This window comes from Heliangelus exortis, chromosome 1 (genome assembly GCF_036169615.1).
Source record: "Heliangelus exortis chromosome 1, bHelExo1.hap1, whole genome shotgun sequence".
NCBI classification, from domain to species: domain Eukaryota; kingdom Metazoa; phylum Chordata; class Aves; order Apodiformes; family Trochilidae; genus Heliangelus; species Heliangelus exortis.
The window spans coordinates 163,556,396-163,574,586 of record NC_092422.1 but is presented as its reverse complement, the minus strand read 5'-3'; the positions used below and the strand labels follow the sequence as shown (position 1 = coordinate 163,574,586).

At 40.2% G+C, this 18,191-nt stretch overlaps 1 protein-coding gene across 7 annotated transcripts in view; it reads right to left on the bottom strand.

The window, feature by feature from the left end:
* Window positions 1-18,191, bottom strand: part of GRIP1 (glutamate receptor interacting protein 1) — a 316,748-nt gene that overhangs the window by 2,620 nt on the left and 295,937 nt on the right. For 4 of the 7 annotated variants that reach the window (XM_071733466.1, XM_071733464.1, XM_071733465.1 and 1 more), the window contains 5 exons: window positions 14,802-14,958; window positions 12,886-13,086; window positions 10,361-10,472; window positions 7,471-7,704; window positions 271-417 (listed from right to left, as the gene is read on the bottom strand). In XM_071733466.1, the coding sequence (XP_071589567.1) occupies window positions 271-417; window positions 7,471-7,704; window positions 10,361-10,472; window positions 12,886-13,086; window positions 14,802-14,958 (851 nt within the window). Of the gene's footprint in view, window positions 1-270; window positions 418-7,470; window positions 7,705-10,152; window positions 10,198-10,360; window positions 10,473-12,885; window positions 13,087-14,801; window positions 14,959-18,191 lie in introns of all 7 variants that reach the window. The other 3 variants (XM_071733470.1, XM_071733471.1, XM_071733469.1) reach the window with 2 other exon arrangements.

Below are 18,191 nucleotides of genomic sequence, written 5' to 3'. Positions count from 1 at the left end.
CTTCCCATCCCCCTAGACAAAACTCTCCACAGCAGAAATACAAAAGAACAGTGCTGCTCATCATTTAAAATATAACAAGCAATGTAGACAATAAGGCTCATCCAAATAAAGGATAAAAGCACTTTGTGCAGTTTCCTACAATCACGTCTGCGTAGACAGACTCCCGGGCACCCTGCAGTGGGGTTACAAATATTTATTTTTTTTTTCCCACAAATTAATCTGCATGTTGTATCCCTTCATTCTAAACCTGTCTGCTGCCAGAAACATTACCTGTAAGAGTCTGTCGTATGGTTTTAAACCTCCCAGGTCGCCAGGGCCAGCTGGTCGAATGTTTTTAACGTACACACCTTTCTCCAATAAACCATCTGAGACACTGAATCCAAAGTCTTCTCCATCAGAGTCCTTGTACAAAGTTACCTGTGGAGGTGATGTGACAGGATGAGAAGGAAAAAAAAAAACACAAACACCAAACCAACCCAAGTTTGTCCACTTCTACAAATGTTAGGCAGGTTTTCTTCCTGCAATGGTTTTGGTGTTGTTGGTTTTGTGGTTTTTTGTTTGGGTTTTGTTTTTTCTCATTAGGAAAATCCCTTATGTGCTACTTGGCACTTACAGTATCCGAGTTGTCCCCAAATTGACATTTTATTGATATGCTCAGAAGCCACATTATTCTTCAGTAATAATCAGACCTTTTCACTTCTTCTTCTCAGCTGGAAATCGGTGCTAGTCAGCCCACTTTTTGTGGCATAATTTTTTATTTTTAAGTCTTTGTTTTTTTGTTCTGTAGTTACCGGGAGCTGACTACAAGATCAGGTTTATTTTTCCTTTGCTTTGAAGACCTGGCCACAACCAAACCATTGGTGTAATGTCTTCCAGAACTTTCAGAAGGCATAAACACCCCTGGCACTGCCAGCCCTTGCCAGCCTGGTTTTGGCCAGGCAATGGTCCAACCTCTAAAGCCTCATCTCCAAAGTGCTCAGTATAAGAGTTACAATGCAATCTTTTAAGAAAGTACAAATAAGGCTCCTACTGAAAGAGCTTGCAGGCAGTGTTCCTACAGTCACATAGCCATGAGATGGTCATTTAAAAGCAGGAGATAGAAGTTAATGAAACTGTTAGGAGGTTTTTTTTTCCTTTCCTACAGCGAACAAGTCCTTGCAGGCAGTTTAGTGAATTCGATCATTTGATAGAAGAAATTTCAGCCTTCTCTGCATAGCAGGAATGTGCTATGCTTAGATTTTTTTATTTCAGTGAGGTTTTTATTTTTTTCTTCTCTCTCACATCAGGAGTGCAGATCTATGCAAGTAAATTGTCAGACTGTGACTTCTGACTAAAACTGATGCTGGCAGAAAAATGTGTGTGCAGATGCAGTCACACAGTCAAAATCATGCTTTTACTGCTATGTCACTTTGGGTTCAAAATACTGGTTTTATCATACCTTGGCTGATAAAACAACATTAAGAGTGCTCTGAAATTTTATAATGGCTTCGTACTAATAATCCTCCATGTGCTACATCCATGTGTGTGCCAGCCACTCAATTCCTTTCTGGCGTTTCCCAGTTGTGGAATCACTCAAATTGAAGGGGATGTTGGGAATTCTCTAGTCAAACCTTCTGCTCAAGGCAGGCCAAGAACAAATTCCAACTGGGCTGCAAGGACTTGGTCACTATTTGACAGAAGAATGCCAAGGCACAGCATGCTGGGGCACCATGCTGGTTGGTGCTGCCTTCACAAAGCTTCTGGGATCCAGCCTTAACTTCCAGACTGCCATTGTGGAAAGGTAAGCAAGAAGAGACAAGGTTGTTTCAAATCAGGAGTGAAGCATTTTGTCAGATCAACAAAGGGCACAGATACTTGCTTTTGGGTCATTTTGGTTGGTTGGTTGGTTTTGTTTGGGTTTGTTTTTTGTTTTTTTCCCTTGATTTTTTCCCCTGCTCTCTGCAGTTTTCTTGGCTTTATTTGCCTGTAGTGTTACATCAGCAATGCTTCTAACCAGAATAAAACCAGACTCTAGTACGTTTGCTGTCTATCCTGGCCAAGAGTTGAGAGAAGTTTGACACATTGCCAGCTGCTGCAGCATCAGCACCCTTCTATCTGGAGTCACGGATGGGGCATTGCTGGGCTGCTCTGAAAACATCCTTGTCCTGTGCTGTGCTAAGCACAAATACCCCCCACAGTCAGTATTTGCCCCTTGCTTTACACCAGTTCCTCCTCTTCCCATGTTTTTCTCCCTCTGTGCTGCACAGCAAAGCAGAAAGCCACACCTGAAGTCCAACCAAGCTGAAGGCTGTCTCCCTGCCAGTGACTTTGTTGGGTATGAGCTGTCATTTTAGTGGCTGCTGTGTTTAAGGTCTTTGCCTTCTTTTCTTCCATCTTTCTCCAAAGTAACCTCTCACTGAGCCTGTCTGTCATACTGCCTCCACCTCAGTGTGAATTTTAGGAGTCAGTGGGCACTTCAGCCACCGAAACACCTAACTGCAAATTCAAAATAATTCTTCACGGAATGGTTGTGATTTGTATCAGCAGCTGCTGTACCAGCAGGACTCTAGGAAACTTCTAACAATTTGTTATCAACTGAGGCTTTTGTTTGTGCTATCATAGCATGGCTTTGATCTGAAGTATATTTGAAGCTGCTACAAAAGTGCTGTAAGGCTACTATTCTACAACACTACAAAAAAAATAAATAAAGGAAGGAGATATATTTTACTGACAGATATGTGAGCATTTCCTGGCAAGAATGAAAAATATTGAGCACTGGACCAAGACACAAATTCTCTTCAAATGAGGTACCTTTTTTCCTCACCATCACAAAGGACACCAGCACTTCATGTTAACTGCTTCTTAAAGAAGCCTTGAAATGTAAAAGTAACCATGTGATCCAGTGCATAAGAGGAGAAGACTTAAAATGCTATGTACTGTCCTGGCACAGATGGCACAATTTTTAAAAGGAACTTCCTCTTTCCACTTACTCCTTTTCCCCTTTATGTTCCTTCAGGCACTGAAGTCACTGGGTCCAACCTCAGATGAACTACAAGAGCATGTGAAGCAGGGGACTACGAAGAAGAAATACTATGACTGTATTTTTGTCCTAAGGCAGGATCAACTACACCTAATCCATTTCTAAGAGACATTTATCTGTCCTGCTTTTTTAAAATCTCCCGGGATGAAGAGTCTACTGGCTATTCAAGTTACCCAGTCCAGTGCTTTAGATGTTTTCCTTGGGTCTAAACTAAACCATCCTCACTAAGACTTAAGCCTGCTGTTATCCACAGAGAACAAGATCACTTTCCTATCTCCTTCTCTGCAGCAATGTAAAACAAGGCTTGTTTTTCTCTGGACTCTGTTCAGTAGGTCAACATCTATTTCATTTTCAGACCCTAAAATCAACACTCTATTACAGTCAACACCTTATCAAAGTCAAGATGGAGTGGAGAATAATGCTGCAGGTAACCACAGATGGTGGTCCCATTTGTGTCTTCTAAGTCAGTGTTGCTTTTTTCCTGGTTTTAGTGAGTGGGCTAATAGCAAACAAAACACATCAAATTCTGCTCTAGAGATCTACAGGAAGTACCATTCCACATCAATTCACCTTACTTATAATAATTCAAATGTTACTCCATGCTCAGCTTGTGAGTCAAAAAATTGGAGCATTGTAGAAGGTAAGGGGCACAAAACCAGAGTTTTGCTGCAGAGGGAGAGTGGGAAGTAACTGCAGTGGGAGGGACTGGAGGAAGAAAGGCAAAGACAGGAGCAGAACTTGAGAATGATCACCCAAAGCCTCTCACTGCCCTCCCACTTGCTCAGATGGGACTTCCCTGATTTATAGGGACTGAGCGCTCTGGAAGGGGATGGTTCCCTACACTCCAATCACAATGTTTATGCACCAAAATATTTTCTCCTTTCTATGGATCTCCAGAATATTTTCTGTATGTAGATCTTCAGATCCTAAAATATTTTTTAAAAGTGTTTTCCTTATCTATCTTCTCTTGACCTCACTTTATTTAACAAGAGCTCGGAAATTTTTCACTAGAGGGTTGGGCTGCAAATTAACATTGTTGCATGTTTGAGGGCTGCTGCTTTTTTTTTTGGTGCAAGTCATCTGCAGAGAACTTCCTTCAGCAGGTTGTAATTTTGGTGCTACTTCTTTTAGGGCAGCATAGCAAAGGGAAACTCAGATTAAAAACCTTGCTATCTGAAATACTCAGATTTCTATTTAATAATAGGTGTGGGCAAGGCCCTACTACACAGCTTTCTCATCTTCACTTGCCAGTAGTGCAGCCCCACCCAAAGGGTATGAGATTGCAGGCAATTCATGCAACACCTAAATGATGCTGGATTGTCTGTACTTCTGTTGAGAACTGTTTGGGGAAGGTCTGATGTCAATAGCAAAATCTCCATTATGGGCCTTTTGCTAGACTTCTAAATTTACAGCAGGAGCCTAAGGGAAAAAGAATGCTGAAATGGAAATATGATTCATATTTTATAAGCAATGAAATAATTACAAATTTTACACAGATGCTTACAAGTTTTGAGCCTGTTTCTATGCCTCTCCTCCCTTGCAAAGCTACAGAAAAAAGCTTAATTTAAATTCATACATCTTGCACAGATCAGCTATTGAGGTATCTTATCCGGCTGTAATTTTAGGTTAATGACTACTTGCAATAATAACACTGGAAAATTAACTGATGTCTAGTGCACATTTTTGCTCTCAGAGGAATGGGTACACTATAAAACTTTTAAAAAATGGTCCACTAGGATTTTTAGAAAAATATTATTCTTTAAGATTACCTAGCTAGATAAAATAAAACAATTAAAAGGCAATAATTAAATTTGGGTACTGATACAGCAATATGCTATCCAGTTAAATTAAACATTACTTATTAAACCATCTAGAAAAAATGTTTGAGGAGATTTGTATGACACTTATCTCAATCCTAGCTTCATCAGGAGAGAGACAGTTCAAGTACATGTTTGGTGGGTATAAGTGAAGTAAGAAAGAGCAGTGAAGAATTCAGGATAACTTGCTGCGAAGTTTGCAGCTTTCAGCAAAATAATCCTCAGGGCTGTGTATGGGGAAAAGGACAGGCTGACAGCTCTATAGCTGAAAAGAAGATGCTATAATTGTCTCACTGTGCTGTCTCTGCTGTGCTGTTCTTATTCATCTGTGCTTGTATCCTGAGCTGTTCTTACCCAGCCTTACTCCCTCTTACTCTATCCAGGCAGACTGCCTATTGATACATATCATTTTTATATGGGGCTTTTTCTTCATGGAATAATGTATTTTTGCTGTCTCACAATCAGATTATGAAAAAAAACCACATTGACCTCAGCTGGTCCATCTTTCTGCAGGTATGGACTACAGGGCACAGAGGGATGCAGACTCATTGCACTGAGACAGCAAGAATGCACCTGAACTGTCCTGTTGAAAGCTCTGCAGTGTACAAATACAGACTCAAACATCTTGCTGAGGTAAATCTTAAGCAAGCCATGTCTTAGATTGGATTTCCAAGACTTTGGAAACTCATCTCAGTTTTCCAAGAGTTCTTTTTTCATTAGTGTCCTGTCAGCTGCCCAGCTGATGATGACATTTGCCTGCAGAGGGCAGAGCACATTTGCCAGCGAGACCTGGTATGATAAATGATTAAATCAAGGCATTTGTCTGACAGTGAAGTCATTCCTGTGGCTGTTTTGGAAAAGTGTAACTGGACGAGGTGAAACAGCAGCTGAACAAGCTATTAGTGTTAAACTAGAGGTCTAATACAAAAATTAAGGAGGGGAGAGAAAATAATAAGCATGTTCCTACACAAGAAACAGTAAGAAAAGTAACAAAATGAGAACTTGCTAAGATGGACATGAATACAAAAGCAGTCCTTGATGCCTGGGTTAACCTGCATGTGTCATCACAGGGGTACCTGTGATGTTCACCAAAGCCCACTTCGGTGAATCAGACTGTAAGATTCAACCCTTGGTTTCTGTTTTTCTTACATGGCTGTAAGGATTTGGAAAATCCTTAGTGCAGGTTCAACTTTCAGATTTTTGGAAAGGAAATGGTTCTTCTCTGAATGACAGGACAGGCTGTATAAGCAATGTCAGCATCACTTCAGCAGTGCCAGGAGGGTATATTGTCTGAAAAAACCTGGAAATCGTTAAAATGGAAGGTCACAGGAATCTTAAAAAAATCCCCACAAACTGAACAGAGCAAGCTTGAGGACAGGGTATTTTTTACTGCCCAGGACTCTTAAGAGCTAGCAGCTATCTTAGGATACTGACTCACTGATAGAAATCTGACACCTCCTTTCCAGGGAAAGATTTATTTTATCAGTCATGAAAGACTGGGTTTATAATCCATGGGAGAAAACTGCACCTTTGCTGAATGTGAACCCAGCATGAAATGTCTACTGGTGTAGTTTTGTTTTATAACTCACATCAATTTGGAAATACAAATATCTTAAAGCTACCACAACACATCCTACTGATGGCTTACAGTGGCAATGGGTTCATTTTCCATATGTAAGACCCACTCTCAACCATTTTGTACAAACGTTCATTTAGCCCATACTCACTGAATCCTCACCCCAATCAACTACACCAAATGAGCTATGAACTGAACTCATTCAGATCAGCAGGGACTTGAAACCAAACCAGCTCTCTTGAAAATGACAGCATAGGACCCTCAACAAAATTTCTCTGTCTCCTCTCTGGGAAGACCTCATCAGACCTGTGAGAGGAAGATGGATGCAGGGGATAGATGCTCATTCCCACAAAACAGAACAGAATTGTAATGTCCCCCAGAGTTCTGAAAACTGGTTGTTATTACAGCCTCAGTGGGCTTGAGACAAGCTCATAGAGGGTTTTGTTGTGCATATCTAAAGATACTTCATCTCATACTTCCAGCCACCTTCATATCACCAGGTGATCTCAGCAGTCTTGAGTAGTGAAAAGTTGCATAGACTGAATGTTATTTATCCTTTTTAGAGCAAAGGAATTATAAAGAGATGAGCAGCAATAGCTAATCTGAAATAGCATTCTACATTATGTACATCGAGTCTCCTGTATTTGATTCAAAACGAGTGTTAATTTGAAAAAGGACCAATGGGAGCCCCAAACCCTCATGAGTAATTTCCTAAAGAAATATATTTTCTAGAAATTAAACTTTGCTTTCTTAATGAACACATTTTGCAGAGATGAGTTATTGGTATTGTCAATTCAAATTAGCAGTGGATCCTCCTTGCAGGAGAGCAGTTCCCATCTGAGGATTTATTGTAAAACAAAAGAGTAGACAAGGATGCATCTTATTTGTCTGTGTTCCCCACAAGGATATATCATTAATGTGTTTGTAAGGACTAATATGCATGGCCCTCAAATTACATCTGTGGAGTCATTATAAAAAGTGCTTACTGTATTGCCACATGATTAGATTCCCTGTGCTGAATATATTACTTGAAAGCTGTGAGAAGAAAAATTACAGACCTTGTGTAACTCCACAGGAGTTGGTGACATAATTTCTTTCATTTCTTGCTTAAATTTTCTGAGAACCATGGACTTTCTCCCCACATCTGATGGCAATGTGTTGCTACGAGTAGCTTGACTGTAATGTGGCCTTACAGTACTTCTTTCCTGGAAGCTGGCTTGTCTTCCCAGCTGGCTACGAGGCTGTGGGTTTTCATGGTTCAAACTCATTGTACTTCCTGACATAATTGTGGCCTAGAGGATTAACGAACAGGTTAATTTTAAACGCAGAATGTGGGTTAAGGATGTGGTTAATTCATAGCAGCAGGAAAAACGTCTCTATTCTTTGTTAAAACACAATCACCCAGGGCACAGCAAAAGGCAAGAGGATAGATGTTCAATCTGCTTGCAAGTCACTATAAAATAAAGGACCACAACGAAACACAACAACAATAACAGAACCCTATGGGCAAAAGTTTTCAGATGGCATTTCAAACTAAAATACTGAGCACTAGAACGACCAGTCCCCTGGCAGACTGAAGAGTGTGTAGTCTAATCGTTTCTTTTAAAAATATTTCACATGTAAATAAGATGGCATTTAGGTTGTGGCATAATTGCATTTGTTGGAATTGGAGCTACAAGAAGGGATTTACAATTCAGACTGCGTGCAAGGTAAAAAAATGTGAGTCAGCAGAATATTTAGGCAGCTCTAGGACCAGCACTGGTAAAGAGCATGCCTGGGTACCATCTCAGGCTGGGGAAAGCTCAAGCTCACTGCCTGGAAAGAAACTTTGCATAACACGCATATTGCAAGAGTCACTACCTCAGCTTAGCACTAACACTTCAGAGATACAAGCCTCTGTCTCACTGCTCTTTTTAATCTCAGTCAAAACCAGCTTTTTGTGTTAGATGCAAGAATACATGGAGGGTGAAATCTTGAAAGACAGCAGTGGGAGTCATCTCGTCCATTGGGCAGAATGGGTCTCCCTGGAAAGCAGCCTGGAAAGCACAGCAAGGAGCCTCCTCCCCTGTCAGAGACTTTCTGCTGGGGAACGGGAGGCAAATACACCCTGGTGCAGCCACTGTGCTGGGATGGGGTAGGCTGAATTTCTGGTTAATTTTCCCTGGTGTCAGTGGACAAGTGAAAGGGGAAACGAAAAGGCCATCACCTGAGCTCTGACTGGGACAGGATGCGGGCAGCCTGCCTGAAAATGAGAAGTAAAAATGAAGCAGGGGAAAACAAGGGGAAAACAGACAAATAGATGTTTGCTTCTGACTCCAGTGAACAGGTCTGTCACCCTTCTTTCCCCCAGCTCCAGCATTACTTTCACTACGAGGTAATATATTGCAGCCTTTAACATTCTTTCTTGTGCTCAGTAATGACTGATTCTACTGCCTGAGCCATACCATCCAGAGGACTTGGCAAACAGCAGTTGTCTTTGCTCTTTGGCTGAAGACCTTGAAATGAAAAATGATAAGGAGTCCTTGACTACGCAGTGGCACCTCATAAAACAGAGACATTGCCATTCCCAGCATCCTGTCACACTGAACGAGTCCTGATTTCCTTCCAGAGCTGTGGGTTGGGCAACAAAGTGATGCTATTAATGAAACAGCATCTACAGTTCTGAATTTCACTTTTGTGAAAGACTGAGGGAAATTCAACATTTTGGAGTAACTGAATTCTGGTCAGCCTGAATGATCTATTTCCATATCAGAATTATCTATTTTGATATCCTTTTATTGTGCTCTGAATACTGAAAACTGCAAGAGAATTGTGGTAATGAACCATATCTAACTATGGAATTAAACCAGTATAACATTTTCTCCTACATTTCTCTGATTTGCATTAACAAATACACGAGAATCACATTTTGCTACCCATACATGCAATACAAAATCCATAAATCTGAGGAAGTAAATTAATCTCAACTGAAATTTTTTCACTCAGTTATGCCATTCACATTCCTCCTGGCTGCTAAAGGACTTTATATAACATAAAAATGAAAATGAGATTCTGCCAGTTTTGCAGCTCCGAGAATTTAAAAGAACATAAAAGAAAATATTTTAGGGCCTTTCATTCCATAGCTTTAAGTGGCAGTATAATCTTAATTGTTGTGATTAGACAACTTGGAAAAGGTGACTATAAAAAAACCCAAAAGATTCCGAGTTACTCTGTCCCTGTGGGCTTCTCCCTCTGACCCCCTCACAATCTAACACAACGTATGGTTAGATTTGCAATTAATTAACTTCAGGATGAAACATGAAAATCTGTTACGTAGTGGAGAAATGGCTGTATAATGAACATTTCTCACATTGGCAGCTTTTTTTTTTTTTTTTTTTTTGCAGAGCCGTAAGAATATAAATAACATTTTGGGAAGCTGATTTTCTTTTATGTTCATCTTAATCAAATTAAGCTTCAGTTTAAAAGGCAACCTACAACATGCTAAGAAAAGCTGCATAAAGCGTCTGTCAGAGAATGGGATGCATTGCTGCAGGAAGGTTGTGCCCACTTAAGAAGTTCTGCACCTTTTGCTGCCTGTGCAGACAGCATCTGTGGTTATGCACAGCAGAAGCTGCAAGTCAAAAGCTCTGGGGTGAACATGTTTCTAGAATTTTGGTTGCATTGTACAAAAGAAAACAGCTCTGGTTAGGGGTGGGGGAGGCAGCTGCACAAGCAAAAATATAAAGGTAAAGGGTAGGTACCAAGAGAGTCATGTTTCTCAAACACAGACGCCTGTCAGCCTTGTCCTGTGGAGAGGGGTTAAAGCTTTTAAATGAATTAGTGTGATTAGTGCAACTTAAAACAAAAAAAGAGAAAAGAAAAAAAAAAGAAGAAAATAAAATGAATGTAAATCAAACCAAAACCATTATATTTCTCTATAATTGGAAAGAAAGGTTAAGATTGTTCTACCTCTAGTTCCCTCAGAATTCCTGACTGGCCACAGGTCTCTAAATCCTCCAGAGCCTGAGACCAGAAATTTTCCTCCTGGTCAGCCTCGGTGTTATCATGGGTACCTGTGAAGCTAGATTTACAATGAGAGGTTAAAAAATGTGGACTTTTTTTTTTCCCCTTGAAAAATATATTCTACACATGTGCCTTGCCACAGATTGCAACCTGAATGACAGAACATTACAGTAGGTAGGCAGGAGAGTGGGGAAGAGCTGCTGACCAGGAGAGGCTTGGATGGACATGCAGAGCACATGACAGACAAGTCTGCTCATAACCTGGCAGTCACCAGCAGCTGGCAGGATCTGAGCAGCAAGTTATTCAGTAAGGAGGTAAATGGATTCCAAGAATCAATACACATTTTTACTGGATTGAAACTGGGACCTCCCCATGAAAATTAATGAATCAACCAGTAGCTGTGTGCAGAGCTGCTCTGTGCAACGAAGGTTTGCAATAAAACCTTTCACCCTCACACCTTCTCCCAGGGAATATGAAATAAGCCCTCATTTTTGCAAACAGCATTTTGCAAAAGAGGGATGGTGGTGCTTCTCACCCGACTCCTTCAGCCTAAGCTGCATTTATCACTCTCAATTTTAAGCCCACCTGGCTGCCATCACATAAACTGCTCCAGTCGGTTCACACACAAACACAGAGAAACTTTCAGGGGTGCAACTGTCTTGCATGAAGAGTTAAGTCTCTGGTGGTACTTAAAACCAGTGAAGTCTGATTACTGGCACTCTCGAGCAAGATGCTGGTGCCAGCGATGCTTAAGGAAGTTGCCCAGTTAAGGAGCTCTGACAAAAAATGTCAATTTTGGACTGCAACAAGGTAGCCCAAAGCACCAGGGTTACAGTGCATGTGTGTGGGCAGGAAGCAGGAATTTTTTGCTGTCTAAGCAAGGGGAATCAGCTCAGTAAAGGTTCACACAAGAGTCAGAGCTGCTGCACAGGAGGGAGCTGATTATGTGGAAGGCAGAGGGGAAGGATGAGGAAGGAAAGAATGAGAACTTGCCCTTTTGGTGGCAGCAAGCTGTTTGTAGCAGCTGCCTGTAGACTGCAGCTAGTGGTGCTTAACAGCATATAAACAGAGCAAACACTATTATGGAAGCATTTGAGGCCTTGCTTGACAAACAATGTATTACTAAGAACAGCATGAATGTAACACTGTTAACAGAACAGCTTTTAAATAGGAGAACTGCCCAGCACCACAGACCACAGCTCCAGTGCTTCACACACACGATATTCTGCCTCAGAGATGCTTTCTTACAATCAGTCAAGCAGACAACAGCCATTTCAATCTCTTATTGCAATGGTTCTCCATCTAGCATCAGTGTCTCTTCTAAGATATTGCAATAGATACAGCAATGGTGAGAATACCTACTCAGATCACAGATGCAATTCCTCCCAGGCAAGATAAGAAAGTATTTAAAACATGGTTTTAGAAATATCCTTGACCTCTGACATGAGCTCTTTCAATAAACCTAAGTAGTTATTTTAATAGTCAATGTGGAATATAGACTAATTTATCCATTATAATACCTTTCTTTATATTGCATAGTAATATTGTATTATAAAATGGAACTTGAGTTCTCGTAATATAAAATGGAGCAAGATTATTTGAGGCAATTGTCTGCAACAGCAAAGACTGGATTTCCTAGAACAGGAGGTGCCTTTCTGGATTTCCTAGAACAGAAGGTGCCTTTCTTCTTGGGAACAGCTGGACCTTTTTTAGGAGCAGCAATTTCTCTTTCTGACCACACCTCCTTTTCTCTGAGTCTTGCCTCTTTGTGTATGAAATGCTCAACTTCTGCATCTCCATTACAGCCACACAAATAAATTGATTTGTAGCTAAACTAGTGCACCAGAAAAAAAAAGGCACCAAAATAATTTCTCATCTAGATGGCTTTTTTTCTTTCTGAAACCTGAGAGATTGATTTTATGTCCTGTGAAATATTGTTTGACCTATAACAAATATATTTGGTTTTGTGATGTTTATTTAAAGAGCCATCAGAAATGTAGATGCATACAAATGCTGAAGGAGAAGTAGTGAGACAGATGTGAAGACAAAAGTGCCTACGATTTGGTTCTTATTGCCATATGAGAGACATCATTTTCTTAATTTTTTTTTTTAAATATTTTAAATTCAGGAGGTGGTGGGATGATGTTCTAGGATCTGGCAGGCTCACTTCTGTAAGTTTTGTTTTAAAGCACAAAAATTTCCCCTGGAGCAGGAACAGACTTTTGTTACCTGCCAGTGATAGGCAGACACCAGGCTACAGAGCAGTTTAAGCTCTAGAGTTTCAGTCACTTGCCAAGTGAAATTTCATTGTTACTCAGCAGCCTGCTAATGAAGTGGGTTTTGCTTTTACCCCGTTTTTCTCTTTTTTTTCTCATTTTAACTGTTTTTCCTTTCTTCCCCCTTCCTTCCTTCCTCACTCCCCTGCTCCAGCCGAGCTCAGTCTCACTCCTGTACACTCTTTCTTCTCCTACCTGGAAGTATTCCACTCTTCCAGCTGTCCCCCACCTTTCCTTTGCCCACCAGAGGCACCTTTCCATGGCTTGCCCTCTTTCTTCATGCTCCTGATGCTCTCTCCACCTGATCTTTCTATGGAAGTTTGCTTTAAATGGTTTTCTTGACTGTCTCCCAATGTCTCAGGATCCTTCTGTTGCCACATATTCTTGGAAGCTGTGCTACACAAAATAAAGGTAAGAAAAAATTACTTTTTAGTGTTAGTGAAGGAAAGTTGTTTAGCTAGAGGCAGAGGTGGTTGCTGGAAGAACAGACATGCTCTTCTCAAATACTCCAGCACTTGATATAGGAACACCATAAGGTGTGGCATAATCCATTTTACAGATACAGGATTAAAATAATCATTTTAATTTTTGCCATGTATCTCAGGCAAGTCACATTGACAAGAAGAAGAAGATTATTTAAATCTGCATCCTTTCTGTTGAATGGTGCTTCCAAATAGTAGTAGAATACATGCTTTACATTTAGAAGATTCTGTATTTTACAGCCCAGCTTCCCAGCTCACTGCTTATCAACCTTTTCAGCCTATATTATGTATCTACAAAACAGCAGGTGCTTTGGACTCTGTGATTGCATCTCAGCACAGAAAGACAAGATGGGATTTAACTGTGGGTAAAGATGTTATTAAAGACATTACCTTAGCAAGAATTGGAGGTATTAATAAAGCTATGGTAATTTTCTTTATTAAATACTGCCCATGACTAGTCTATGAAAATTTATAATATGCTTTTGGTGTGCATGGACCAATGGAGCCTGGGTATGGACTGAGAGTTCACACATACTCAGATCTTAGCTCTCATCTTGCCAGCTGGTTTCCAGATAAAATGCCATTGAGGGAATCTGCTGTATCAGAGGATATTCAGAGTCTGAAAAGCAGCACTGGCATCTGAGCTTTGCCTTGATGTGTATTTCAAAGCTAGCAGACTGGACCTTTGGGATTATCCAGTGTATTTATGCAGGAATCAGCAAGGTTTGCTTCAGTACTAAATCTGAATTTCTCATAAACTGGGAATTCAGGCTCACTGTGCTTCTACAGCTGTATTTCTAATGAAGGACCTGTATGTCTGCAAGTCCTGATGATGGATAAAAAGAGCACAGAAATCTTTCCAACTATGATGTCTATCTTCCTTTGTCTGAGGAAGAGCTATTAAGCAGGAATTACCCAAGTCTATGAAATTATTCCATTACCGGATCATCCCTAGAATAAAGAATAACAGTTTTGGGATTTTGGATCCTTCCCTCTCTCTGAGCACTGTCAACTAAGCATTTTTTCCCTCAGGAAGCCCTTTTACCTGCAGAGAAAGTCATTGAGGAGATTTACTTCTCAAAAGAATTGGATTGCCAACTACCAGTTTTGGACAAAACATTTCTACCTGGGTCACTTTGTTCTACTGAATCACTGCAGATTTCTCAAGCATTTCTGGAAGATGACTGTAATTACTGCTTCTCTGCCCAAACCAAAATGAAGCAGTTTCATCAGAGACAAGAGGTTAACATGCCAGGGTTTTTTAGGTGTTTTATTTGCAGGTTTGGGTTTTTGTTTTTGTTTTTTGTTTTTTTGTGAAGAAGAGATCGATCAGGGGTGTTTTGAAGTTTACCTAGGGGAATGTCCTATTTTTTTTTTGTTTGTTTGTTTTCTTTTTAAGAGATATATGCTGTGGTTTGTTGTTTTTTTTTTTTCTTTCATGGTATTGAAACCTTTAAAAAATATCATTAGGCTACCCTAAGAAATTTCATTAAGTGTAACTGCTATTTAAAGGAAGAGCCTTTACAGCTGAATTACAAAAACATCATTTCCTTTCAGACAGCAAGTGTTCATTTTTCAGGCACTGCTGCAGCTGCAAATCAGAAACCAGAAACTTGTATGTGAACTCACCTGCCTGCTGCTGCAGGTCGATCCCATTCCTCATCACTCAGCCCTGTATCCTGAAATGGATGGTTAAGTGGTTTGCTTGGAGGGGACAAACTAGTCTGTTTGGGACTCCTCCATTCGTAAGTATTGAAGCTGTATCCTGAAGCCTGATAGCTGTGTCCTAAAAGGATGAATAATATGTTTACAGCACTGTATATGTTCTGATGGCAAAAGGGCACACTTCTGGAGCTGTGTTCTCTAGAACTTGGGTGTGGATTCACATTTGCTACCTTTTCTTTTGCAGTAGTAGTCAGATATTTAGAAGAATAAATGACCCAAATTATTCCTGAAAAATGTTCTAGATCTTCTCCTGTGAAAGTCCCTTGGAAGCAAAATCTTAAATATATCCAACACTGCTTTCCTACTACATGTGTCTCAACTTCTTCTGATGTTAAGTTCTGCAGATTTTCACAATTTATCATTTTCTACTTTGACAGCACACACCAAATTCTGCGGAATAAATCATGTGTGTTATGGATGTGTTAATTATGCTATAACATTGTCATGTATAACGTGCCCAGAATCACAGAATCATCAGAGCTGGAAGGGTCCTCTAGAGATCATCCAGTCCAACTCTCCCACTAAAGCAGGGTCACCAAGAGCACATTACACAGGACTGCATCCAGGCAGGTTCTGCATATCTCCAAAGAAGCAGATTCCACAACCTCCCTGGGCAGCCTGTTCCAGTGCCTTGTCACCCTCAGAGTAAAGAAGTTTCTTCTTATGTTTAACTTCCTATGTTCCAGCTTGTGCCCACTGCCTCTTGCCCTGTCATTGGGAACTACAGAGAAGAGTCTGGCTCCATCTTCCTTGCACCCACCCTTTAGATACTTGTAGACACAAATAAATAAATAAATAGACATAAATAAACCTAGGCTACTCAAAAAATCTGCTTCAAATCTATTGGAGAAAGGAGTTTGCAAGGATGTATAAAAAAACCCATAATTTTGACTTCTCAAGGAACAAGACTAAAGTTTTTTTCCTCCTCCTGGTAACCTCAAATCTGGAAGCAATGAAGCCAAAAATTAGTGACAATTATTTACAAAATTAGTGACAATTTTGCACAGCACTAGTAATCAGTAGAGTGGCTGCCTAGATGCAAAAGTTGTCATGGTGCAGAAGTTCTTGAGTGACCATTAACTGGAGTGACACCAGAACAAGGAGAGTGGCTGCCTCAGCACCAGCAGGGCAAGGACTCATCAATACAAAGACAGGACCCTGCATGAAGGCCAACATGGGAAACTTTGCCATCATGCCCCTTTGTGGAAGGGGGACTTGAATTTAGCAGAGCTCCTGCTTTTTGCCAGGACTCCAAGAGCTGAGCAATGGCCTGACTCACAATGGTCACACTTGGCTAGGGCCAATATACAAGCCTGGAAATCCTACCTTGCAGAAAAGGACTTCTCTATCAGTCATTTCCAAACACCTCAAGGCTGTGTATGTGGCATCAGACAGCCTTTGTATCTGAGGAGTTTATTCCTGGGTGCTTTTGTCATACAAGAAATGTTGGCATTAGTTCAATAGAATTTATTTCACTGAATTAAGTGCAATTTGAATTTGAAATAAGAACCAGACAGTCTGGTTGCCAACTGATGGAAGAAGAACAAACATATTGACTAGTCACAAACTGATGCTGATCAAGTAAGCAAAATCCATTATGGTAGACCTGACATATGTATACATAAATACATATATATATTTCATCCTGATATATTCCTTTTCTAGCTTTATAGTTGACATTTTCCAATGTGCATCTTCAAATAGGAAATTCTATTTTGTTGATGCAGTCAAAAAATATCACTACTGTCACCTCTCCAAAGAGGGCAATTTGCTTCCATAAATCAGTCTAGACCTGTCTCCTTCAAATCCTGTGTAACTACACAATTGTCTGCATTTTCCAGCTAACTGGCAGACATCAACACACTCCCACAGATTCTAGGAAGGCTTTTGGTTGTGAAAATGTAACTGCTGTGTGGGGAAGACTCAGGATTAGCAAGGCAGACGTGTTAGCCAAAGGTACAAAATGGGGTATTAATTGAAGGAGAGAAAAGCCTGCTCACCAGCATTAAATTAGCAACTAATAGTATAAAGCATTAGCTGGTGCTCCAGAAACATTCCCCAAACTCCTCAATTTGCTGAGTCTGTGCTTATGCCAAGAAAGGTTTGGCGAGAAGCCAGACTCAATTTGATAGGTGAAGACAGAATGAACTTCCCTAGGAATGTGGGTCACATTAGTAGACAGCAGGGGATAAGACCCAAATCTGATTCCCAAATCTGATTACACTCAGGCTGTTCAGCAGACATGCCATGTACCCAGGAAAGACTGGGCTGATTTGTTCAAAGGAGTTAGGAAAAAATACTGCTTTGAGTTAGTTGGTTTAAGTTTGACATAGGATCTGAAGCACCAGGATGAGGAAAGCAGCCTGGGCTTCAATCCTTCACACAGCTGAACACTTGCTCTAAATGTTCATCAATTCACCCAGGAAACGAGAACTGTCATTTTGGCACTTTCACCAATACTTCTCCTTAGAACTTAAAAATATCAGATTAAGATCTAATGTGATTTATTTTGATAAACTGACCAAAAGAGTTGAAACAGAAAAAGGGACAGATTCATTCCTATCTCTAAGTCCAGTGAAATAGAAACTGCCTAGGGAAAATACAGCCCAATACATTGAGAACTAAATAAAATACTTTATGTAACAGTGAATTAAAAGAAAACTGCAGAAAACAGGAGCTATACTTAAATGTATTGAGACTGTACTGTTTAAAGTAAGTTGGTGCCAAATATATGTTGTAAGACTACGAAATAATACTTAAAAATTAAAAAGCAGAAAAAAATGGCCACCAACAGTCACATCAGCTACTTCTTGATCTCAAGTAGCTCAGCAGGTTTCAAAGGAAACGTTCTGCCTTCCAGAAGAAAGTGCCAGTGTTATCATTCAGTCTGTGTGGGATTTCTGATAGGCAGAGCTTGATTTCAATTCTATGTGTAAGGGTACAAGACAGCTGTCCATGAGCTACTACTCATGATCCTGGAAAGCAACAGAAAGAAACTGAGAAGTAAAAGGAAAAGCATGTGGCAACTGGAGTGAGAAAAAATTATTTGAGGGAAAAATTATTTGGGGTTGGCCTTGAAGATCTCTTGAGGTCCCTTCCAACCCCTAACATCCTTTGATTCTGTGAAGTAACTACCTGTCCAAATACCTTCCAGGTAGTGGGAATACTGACTTTACTATGGAAATAAACATTTTAAATAGAGTTAAATAAAACACTGAAGCTGTGTGGACATTATTTTTCTTGTTACCTGGAATATTACAAGATGTCTGTATTCCTCACTACCTAAATAAATAC